Source organism: Apodemus sylvaticus, chromosome 12 (assembly GCF_947179515.1).
Source record: "Apodemus sylvaticus chromosome 12, mApoSyl1.1, whole genome shotgun sequence".
Lineage (NCBI taxonomy): Eukaryota > Metazoa > Chordata > Mammalia > Rodentia > Muridae > Apodemus > Apodemus sylvaticus.
The window spans coordinates 78,480,817-78,491,134 of record NC_067483.1 but is presented as its reverse complement, the minus strand read 5'-3'; the positions used below and the strand labels follow the sequence as shown (position 1 = coordinate 78,491,134).

The following is a 10,318-nucleotide window of genomic DNA, read 5'->3' as shown; positions in this document are numbered from 1 at the left end:
GCTCCATCCCCTAAAGTATACCCCCATAGGCAAGAAAAGCGATGCTTTTAAGGTTCTGATCCTTAATAAGTCAGTAGTATGTTATAATATGCCCAGCTAAGCTTATAGCGTATAAAGGTCTCCATGCACTGTCTCTTACTTGATTCTCACAGGTCAGGGTAGCTAAAATGGCTCCTTGTATTTATGAAGTGCAAACCAAGCTTACCAAAGGTAAGTAAGCATTCTGGAGCACAGAACCAAGTGGCTGGCATGCTTTAGAATCCAGGTCTCGGTAAAGAAAGCTATTGTGTTTCCACACATGTAAAAGCAGGGCCTGGCACCGATTAGGACCTAGTACAAGCTCACTGGATAGTTTTTAATACATAAATGTGTCTGTGCGCCTATTTCAGAGTTCTCCCTATGATGCTACAGGGGCCAATACTATAAAATCAAACCTGACAATGAAAAGCAGCTAATGAGGAAGAAGTGTGGACTGGGAATGAGAAGAGGAAGGGATTCCTATGAGGATTTGAAAATGCAAAACAGAGGCGGCAGCTTCTGGAAATGTCAGTGTTTATTAAACATTTAAGGACATTTGGAGATGGTAGAAGAAATATACAGAAAGTAGAAAAGTCCTAAGAGTCCCCTGTGCCTGGGGGGTGCAACAACTTCTGCTCCTTCCTATTCTCGTTGGCTTTTCCTGTTCCGATTATTTATTTTGAAGACATTTCTTAAAGCCCCCTACTGCACCCCTGATCTGTGAGAATCCATTTTTTTCTCTCTCTCCTTCCCCAAATCTCAGAGTCCCAACACTGTGCTCCCAAGTGTTCAGAGGGCATCGAGTCCGCTCTGCTTGCCTGGCTGTCTCTCCAGTAAAGACTTAATAGGAGTAGGGAACTGCAAAAACCACATGACGTCATTGGTCCTCGGTCATGGGGGGGTGGGCTCAGGTAAACAAACAAAAGAGTGGATGAACAAATAAAAAATACTCAGCAACCTAAATAAACCCTGATGGAGAGTCTGAACTGCCTGATGTGGATTTGAGCCCAAGGGTAGAGTGTGGGGCTGGGCCACCAGAAGGTAGGGACGGAGAGAGCAGAAAGGAGCCAGGGGTCAGCTGGGGGGCAGGGCGGGAGGGAATGGGGCTAGGCCAAGTGGCCTGGAGTTGGGCAGAGGCTATCAAGGTCCCTTTCTTCTCGGTGCCTGAGGGACAGGCACCAAACACACAGCCCTTGGGGGCAGGCGAGGAGTAGGTAAGGTTAGTCCCTGGGATCCCGGGAAAGCCGAGGGGGAGGGGTAAAGGCGAAGAAGTACAAGACTTGGAAAGGAAGGTTGGAATGAAACTTTACATCTCATTGGGAGGTAAAGGCAGGGCAGGGCGGGGCTGAGAAGCAAGAGCAAAGCACCTAGACTTGGGGAAAAGAGGAGCCTAGGTCCCCTGCTCTGGCAGGGCCTGGATGTGACGGTCACTTATCCGAGTCCAGGCCCATCATGTTCTTGAGGGCGTTCTTGAGGCTGGTTCTACTGGGGGACTTGACTGCAGGCCGGAGCTCCGAGCTCTGCTCATCTTTGCGAAGCTCCATCTCGATGACCACCACCTGAGAGCCTTTGGAGGGCTCCGCCGCCGCAGACCCCCGACCCCCCGCCCGGCCCGCTAACCGCTATTTCTTATCCTTGCGAGACTCCCCCAGCCCTTTAGATTTCTTCTCACTGGCAGCTTTGGTGCTTCGGCTGTGGTCCAGCATGGCATACAGCACTGGCGTCTGCGGGGATTGCACATGTCAGCCTTGGGTTTGATCAGGCCCACCCATCCCTCACTGCTCTCCCGGACCTCCCAGCGTTCTCCTCCCAGCCTCAAGTCCGGCTAACCTGCCGCCCGCGCTTCGAGGAGTCCTTCGAAGACTTATGAAATCTCCCCTTCTCCATGGCACTGCGGGAAGAGAGTTTGCAGCAGGGTTGGCCTCACTGGAACCCAGTACCCTCAACTTCCTCTTGCCTTTGGCCCTCCCACCACTGAAGCCGTCTAGGGGTGGGGGCGGGGATCCAGGATTAAGGTGGGGAGTCAGGCTCCGCCCCTTACCTGAGCCTTCTCTGCAGGGCAGCCTGCCTGCGCAGCCAGCAGTACCGAATCAGGTAGAAGAGCAACAGCAGCAGCAGCACCACCCCGAGGATGCCCCCGATCACGGCTCCCAACACCACCCCATACCTAGTGGGCACTAGGAGAGGAGGGAGAAGAGACACGCAGGTCGCGGGGCGAGGAAGAAACCTGGATCCATGCTGCTTCTCACTACACCTATTTCCAGTCATTGTGTCATTGGAAAAGTGAGAATTTTAGCCAGGATGCTTTCTCTTCTCGGCATCTTTGGTTATTACTATTGTTTTATGTTTGTTTGTTTGTTTCTTGGGGGTGGGGTGGTAGGAGTGGTCGTCTCATGTAGGCCAGGTTGGACTTTAAGTAGTCTTTGGCTACTTGGTATATAGCCAAATATGACCTTGAACTTCGGATCAATTTGCTTCCACCTTTGGAATATTGGGATTACAGCCAGACCTATCATGGTTATCCTCCTGTCTCTGTCAAATCCAGGTTTTACCATATATCCCAGGCTGGTCTTGAGTTCATTATTTGACCGAAGCAGTCACTTCCTTAGCCTCCCCAGCGCTGGCGTTAAAGGTTTGCACCGCCTGTTAGCTGAGGCTATTTGCCTATCTCACAGTGTGTTAGCCCTCCCTGACACCCTCCTTGAAGTGGCTCCCAGAACCCTGTCCCTTGTCCCTTCTCAAACCTTTTTCAAAGACATAGAGCGTGACCTGAGACGTCTTGCCCACTATGTCCGGTGGGTTTTTGACATCACATGTGAAAGTGCCGTTGTCACTGTAGTCTAGGTTGTGTATGACAATGGAGCCATCCTTCCAGCGAGGGTCCCCTACCCACTGGATGCGCTCTTTGAAGGTCCCCACCTCATCGATGTAAGGTTGTCCCTTGGCATAGTGGAAAATCTGTGAGGAAAGAATCCTAGTGTAAAAAGCCAAAACTTGGCTTCAGACTCAAGGTCCCAGATCCTGGCCTGTGAGAAGGAAGACAGGGCAGACGGGTCCTAGGCAAGGTAACAAAGACTGCTGCTTACCTTTCTACAGCTGAGTTTATGGCCCATAAAACATTTTCCCTTCTGTAGCCCAGGTTCTCTCTTCTGTTGTTTGAAGTACCTATCTGTTGTCTAAACCCAAGACATCCCCCACCACCAGGGAACTCACCGAAATGGCATCTCGGCCTCCTTCGGGCTGGTAGCGCCAGGTAAAAGAGATGTCATCTGAGACCCATTCACTGGACCAGAAGGAGCAGTGCAGAGTCACCTGGGAGCCCACAGCACCATAGACTTCCCTGTCCGTGTAAACCACAATGGCCAGGGCTGGAGACAGCACTGTTAAGCAAGAGGGGAATGAGAAGCACACAGGTGGCCCAGTCAGTTATAAAGAGGACAGGAGAACAACCAGCAGTCAGGGGCTAAGGCACAAAGGCCTACTCTGTCTGGACTAACTCAGTTGGTAAATGCAAATGCTCTATCTGCTCAAGGTCTCAGCATAAAGGTCTCAATTTCATAGCTTTACCACACTGGATATATCCAACCTTTTTATAACTCTTAAAGCTAAGCAGGGTCAACTCTGGTCAGTACTCGGATGGGAAATCTTCACTGTAGAGGAAATGAAATCTGCGCTTTTCTTTAGGATTCTAAAAGGTGAGTTACATCCAATCTCATTTTCTGCTTTAGTCTCTTTTTCTCTTTCTTTCTTTCTTTCTTTCTTTCTTTCTTTCTTTCTTTCTTTCTTTCTTTCTTTCTTTCTTTCTTTCTGTCCTTCTTTCTTTTGAGACAGTCTTCCATTGTAGCCCAAACTCTCCTAGAATTTATGGTCCTCCTGCCTCTGCCTTCTGAATGTTGGAATAACCACATGCACCAACAACTGATATCTAACGCTTAAGCAATTAATTACACGTAGAGTTTTGAATATTTTAAATAAATTTAGATATACTGATTTTGTTTGTCTGTCTGTTTGTTTGTTTTAAGACAGGGTCTTATTATGTAGTCCTCACTATCCTGGAACTCAATATGTAGACCAGGGTGGCCTGGGACTCGCAGAGATCCACCCGCTGCTTCTCTTGAGTGCTGGGATTAAAAACATGCTCCATCATCCCATGCATACATTCTCATAAAAAGTTCAAGTAGTGCAGACAAAGCTAACTTTGATCCTCACTCTAACAACCAATTTCTTTCCTAAAGTCTCTACCCTGATAGAACTACCATTACCAGTTTTCTCTATGTATCAAACTCACTATAAATGCAATAAACTCAAAATGTACCTGTTCTTACAACAAATGGCTAAATTTGTTTTGTGGAGCTCTTTAAAATATAATGTATATACAATATATTATATTAAATTCTCATTTTTTGGTTTTGGATTAAGAACATATGTATCTGAGATTGCTTTCCATGCTGACTCATAGATATCAATCATACTGTTAGCGGCTGTACAGTAACTTCAAATTCTTGCAAAAAAAGAAAAGAGGAAGAGGAGAAAGGAAGAGGAGGAGAAGGAGGAAGAAGAGGAAGAAGAAGAAGAAGAAGAAGAAGAAGAAGAAGAAGAAGAAGAAGAAGAAGAAGAAGAAGACAACTAGAGAATGAAGAATGAAAGTCCTTGTGCTGGACACATTTGTCAAGCCTGCTGTACCCCAGGTTACCATTCTTGGCTGGAGATCCAGGGGAGGAAGGACTTCATATCACTGTGAAGGAGAAGCTAGATATAGAAGAAAACCCCGAGTCCAGCACTCAGGTGACTCTGCATGTGGACCTCTGTGGTCCAACCATCCATCCTCACCCTCTTCTGGGTCATCTTGGCCTAGTGCCACCCCTATAAGCCACCCACGCAGGGAGAGTCATCCCAGGCAGTCTATGTGTGTGGGCTGGCTCTGGGTAGGAACAATTATAGACTTTTCTGTTCTTTAGGAGGAGGCAACCAAACAAAGTCTCATTGTCTAGCCAGTGCTGGGGGCTCATACCACACCCACTCTCCCTCATTGTCCTGAATCTCCCCTCTTAGCATGCAATATCTTTTACTTACCTCCTGGGAATTCTGTCTTAGAGCCTTCTTGGGAATCCCCAGTGTAACAAAGAGGGTTATTTATTTGTTCAGACTTCTATTCCTCCTATTATATTGTTAATCTTTGCTCTTCTCAACTCTGCTCAGTGCTTCTAGGATTGGGACAGAGTCCTTTTGCTCCCTAGACTCCCCAGCTACTTGGTTCCTTTACCAAGGCTTTCTCCAATCTCCTATCTTCAACATTGCTTTGGGACATCACAGAATAGTGCAATACAAACAAGAAACGTCTAAGTTTTGGGTTTACAACCCAAGGAGTTGAACCTGAGCAAGGAAAGAACCTTGGACTTCCTAACTTCCTCTCTCCTGCTGCTCACCCTCACCCTTACCCCACCATGCCTGCTGCTTACACAGGATGCAAGGCACTTCAGACCGCTCTACTTAACTAGCCTTGCTTTGATGTTCTCTTGCTCACTCAACATCCACCAAAGGTAAGGGAAAAGGCTGGCCACTTTAAAAGGATGCCTTGACTGGGACAAGACCCTAGGATTCACTCACAGTATAGATGCGAGGTCACAGAAATTTCATCTAAGAAGCTGAGACCACAGAGTGGAGTCATTCATTAATTCTATACTCGCTGACTTTTCCCTTGTGGGTAATCAAGGTTGGGTGCCTCTTGTGCCACCAGGGGATGAAAGGAGACCAGGGTTTGATCCTGCTCTTTCCATACTCCTTGCTTCCCGACTGGCTGTCAGCACGGATCTGAGAGTCACTGGGTTTCACCTTGGGCACTCAGGGAGCTCTCTGTGATCTCTTTTACTTTGTCTCTTTGGGAAATACCTTTCCCGCTTCCCTTGAATGATCTACACCTTCCCTCCCCACACCTCAACAGAGCATCATCTTCTTGTTCTCCCTTGCTGGCTCTTACTGAAGGGTATGAGGATGGGGGAAGTTGCCGAGAGACCACTGAATCTCAGGTTTCTGGGACTCGGTGGCTCCACTTACCCAAAGAAGAGAAGAGCAGGGTGGCCAGGAAAGGGCTGGGGCTGGAGGAGGGAGCCCCTGCAGCCATAGCTGGGGTAGGGGCAAAGGCCCAGAGTGTCTGTGAGGTGGAGAGAGCGGGGGACAAGGAACTGAGCGGTGTTTTCTGGAACCTGCTTAAAATCCCCTGGATCCCCGGCATGAGGGGGCTGTCCTGAGTCAGTGACCAATTACAGCCTGGCATGTGCAGTTGAGAGGTGGTGGAGAGGGTGGCAGGGGGCATGGAGCAGAAGGGGCATTGTATACTCTGGGTGGAGGGGTGGGGGGGACACATACCACCCCTTACACAGAGGGCTTTGTGTATACTGACCTCCCCCTACCCCAGGTTGGAATGTTGGGGTGGGGTGAGGCAGAGGGACAGAAAAGGAACATAGACATAGACAAGCTGAGAAACCTAAATCCAAAAGGCCATGGCAAAGGATTCCTTCTTGGTCTCCTTGTTTGAGAGCCCTGGGACCTAGAGGCCAGTTTCTTTCAGAGCATTCCCAAATTAGGGTTTCTGTTGTTGTTCCGATTGCTACGGTAACACTGTAGCCTATAAAGCCCTCTGGGAACAACTTTTTCCATCTCACTGCGTCTGGGAGATTCTACCCAGATAGAAGAATTTCTCTACCAGGAAACTTCCAGGAAGAAGCCCAGATTTCCACCCTTCTGTTAAGAAATCCTTTCATGCCTTATGCAATACGGTTTAAAAGACCAAGACTGCTTATTGTCCTTCAGGGTGGCTGCTTGGAACCTTTGTGAACGCTCGCTCGAATGCTCTTATTAGAATGGTAATTCAGTTTCTTTATACAAGCTCAAGATCTAGTTTGAGGGGGCAGAGGAGAGAAACAGAGGGCAAAGTCATCAAGTTTGCACAGAACGCTGGGAGTGCCATTTAATACAGGAAGTTCAGAGGAAAGAGGAATCAGGTCTAGGAAGCAATGTTCTCTAGAGACCTAGAAGGAGCGGCCATTTTGAAAAAGGGAATGGGAGGGATGATGGCTAGATGGACCAGGAAAGGTAAGAGTAGAGGTGAAACTGTGTGTGTGTGTGTGTGTGTGTGTGTGTGTGAGAGAGAGAGAGAGAGAGAGAGAGAGAGAGAGAGAGAGAGAGAGAGAGATTTGTGATGCTCCATGTTTGATTTGATGTGGGGACTCTTGAAAGGGCACAGTAGGAAAGAAGTCTAAACAGGAAGCCTGAAAGTCTCAAATGACAGACTAAATAGGGTGAAGTTAATCTAGTACGCCTTAAGCATCTCTTGAAGAAGTGTGGGGTAGAATTAGAGATGGGAAAGCCAACTGTGGCTTATACCTCTCTTCCTAGTGCTTGGGAGGTAGAAGCAAGACGCAGGAAGGTCAGGAGTTCAAAGTCAGCAGGAAAGTCAGGAGTTCAGAGACCATCTCAACCAACAAGAGGAGATGTTTGGAATGTCCAAATGACCAGAGTTGAGGTTTTTATTTTTTAATGGTTTATTTATTTTTATGTGTAATAAATGCTTGCTTGCATGTATATGTGTTTCATGTGTGTGCCTGGGAACTATAGAAGCCTGAAGAGGGGATCAGATCCCCTGGGACTGGAATGGTTGTGGACCCCCGCGAGTTTTAGGAGTGAGCCCAGAAGAACTGCAAGTGCTCTTACCTTCTGAGCCATCTTTCTAGGCCCCAGTTTTCTGTTTTTTCCCCTCCTCACACAAATTATGCAGATGAGCTGAGTTTTAAGATGAATCTAGCAAACAAAATCTCTTGGAAGAATCCAGTTTCCTGTCTCCTTTTCTTGCCTCCTTGGGATCATCTGAAATGACTGTGCTTTTCACTGAAAGTGCCACTCTGTCATCTCTGCTCCCTTGTTTCTTACTTTGGATCATAGACCTTGCTTTGTACTGCTTATTTTAAAAGAAACTGTTGATAAAGAGTTTAGCTCTCTGCGTATGGCAGTGCATGCCTTTAATCCCAGGACTCAGGAGAGAGAGAGAGAGAGAGAGAGAGAGAGAGAGAGAGAGGCTTACCCTAGGAGTTTGTGGCCAGCCTGGTCTACAGAGTGAGCTCCAGGACAGCCAGGGCTACACAGAGAGAGAGAGACCAGTCTCAAACAATAACATAAAAGAGTACAACTTAATGTTTGAAATCTGAATTTCTGTTTTCTTTCTATAGAGTTATTTATTTTGCTTTATTTGTTCTACTGTTTTACATGTATGTATGCATGTATGTATGTATTATGTATGTGTGTGTATGTATGCATGTGTATTTGATTCCCTCTGGTGCTGGAGTTATCTATAGTTATAAGTCACCATATGCATACTGGAAACTGGACCTGGGTCCTCTGCAAGAACAGCAAGTACTAAGCCACTGAGTCATCTCTCCAGCCCCCATGGTCTGAACTTCAATGTGATATATTTTCATCAACTATACTGTAGGTTATAGAAGTCCAGTGCAGTGACCATTGTTTGCTTAGGACAGGCTATCTCTCTCTTTCTCTCTCTCTCTCTCTCATGTATCTATCTATCTTTGTACACACACACACACACACACACACACACACACACACACAGTTTTCATGTTTGATCGGACTGGCCTGGAGCTTGAGGTTATCATTTTTTCTGCCTTCCGGGTGCTTGGATTTCATAGCATCAACTACCATGCCCAGCTCAGTCTTTCTTACGAGATGTTAACAGGCACATCTGTGTGAAGCTAACAGTCTCTCTCTCTCTCTCTTTCTCTCTCTCTCTCTCTCTCTCTCTCTCTCTCTCTTTCTCTCGTTTTTTTGTTTTTTGTTTTTGTTTTTGTTCTTTTTTTGTTTTTTCAAGACAGGGTTTCTCTGTGTAGCCCTGGCTGTCCTGGAACTCACTCTGTAGACCAGGCTGGCCTCAAACTCAGAAATCTGCCTGCCTCCACCTCCCAAGTGCTGGGATTACAGGCGTGCGCCACCACACCCGGCTCAACAGTCTCTACCTTCCATGCATCTCAGATCATAGTTCTTCTGAGTTTCATGGTTAACGCAGGCTCCACCTCCTTCCACTTCCTCTCTGTCCAGCCACTACTCTTACCTATCCCTTGTTTGGAGGCTTGCATCTTCTCTCCCCACCTCCCCAGTCCCTGCTGGCCGCCGACTTGCTAGGTAGGCAGGGAAGACCTTCAGCTTCTGATCTTTATGTAGCGCTGGGATTCCAGGTGTGCATTTACTATGTCTGATTCTGTGTAGTGCTGGGACTAGAACCCAAGGCTTCGTGTATAGGAGGCAAGCATCTTACCTGTCTTTATTAACATTGCAAAGGCCATAAAGTTCTTCAGGTGGACAGGTCAATGTGTTCTTGTATCTTTGAATCTCCTGTAGGGCTTTCACAGATTGGCAAAAAAGCCAATAGTACATATATGTGAAATCAAATCATTAAAAACCTAAGGGGTGGGGCTGGAGAGATGACTCAGCAGCTGAGAAGACTAACAGCTCTTCTAGAGCATGGAGATCGGTTCCCAGCATACAGATCCAAAACTCCAGTTCCAGGGGGAGACTGGGGTCCTCGACTGGCCTCTGGGAGCACCAAGCACACGTGCTGGGCATAGATATACAAGCAAGCAGAACACCCATTTAAATAAAAAGAGCTGAATTAGGAGGCACCTGTTACATTTTATTTTTATTTTTGAAACACTGTCTACGTAGTCCAGGTTCCCTGGAACTTGGTATGTTGCTGAGGAAGAGGCTGACCTTGAATACCTGATCCACTGAGTACTAGGATTGCAGGTGTGTCACCAAGCTGGGTTAGAGAGGGTTGGCGCAATGACTGGGGGGAGGTCAGGAGCAGAAAGCTGTATTTACTAGGACAAATTTCTATGGGTTGACCTGCCTACTAAACTTTTAAAACTTTTTCCCCCCTGTCTCTGGAGAGTGACTTCAAACTCACGATCCTCTCACCTCAGCCTCCTAAGTGCTACGACTATAGCACAGCCACTGCGACCAGCAAGAAACTTTTTGTTTTTTTAGGTAGCAGGCACTGAATTGTGTTACGTCTGTCTTGAAGATCAAGAAATGCTGCAAAAGAGATTCTTGCACTGAGTAGAGGGTTGGATGAGAGCACCTCTAAGGTCCCTAAAAGTCTACAAAGTGCTTTCTTTGTCTAACATTACAAAAATGCAAAATAATATTATTCATTTGGTGAAGGGGGGGGAGCGAATTTGTGCTATTTAAATCCTGAAAGGAAAAAAGGCAGGAGAGAGCTAGAGTGCTAAATATAAGT

The 10,318-nt window shown here is 47.0% G+C and overlaps 1 protein-coding gene across 1 annotated transcript; it reads right to left on the bottom strand.

Annotated features, from left to right (window-relative positions):
• Positions 1–535: 535 nt before the first annotated feature.
• On the bottom strand, positions 536–6,195 carry Mpz (myelin protein zero). The gene is made up of 6 exons (XM_052200961.1): positions 6,073–6,195; positions 3,232–3,398; positions 2,763–2,976; positions 2,060–2,195; positions 1,849–1,909; positions 536–1,742 (listed from the first exon to the last, which is right to left on the bottom strand). The coding sequence occupies exons 1-6, from the start codon at positions 6,137–6,139 to the stop codon at positions 1,641–1,643; spliced, it is 747 nt and encodes a 248-aa protein (XP_052056921.1). The 5' UTR covers positions 6,140–6,195; the 3' UTR covers positions 536–1,640.
• Positions 6,196–10,318: the final 4,123 nt, after the last annotated feature.

Coding starts and splice junctions, on each gene's coding strand:
- Mpz (XM_052200961.1), bottom strand. CDS start 6,139: ATGGCTGCAGGGGCTCCCTCCTCCAGCCCCAGCCCTTTCCTGGCCACC. Junction 3,399..6,072: donor CCTGCTCTTCTCTTCTTTGG/GTAAGTGGAGCC, acceptor CTTGCTTAACAG/TGCTGTCTCCAGCCCTGGCC. Junction 2,977..3,231: donor GAGGCCGAGATGCCATTTCG/GTGAGTTCCCTG, acceptor CTTTCCTCACAG/ATTTTCCACTATGCCAAGGG.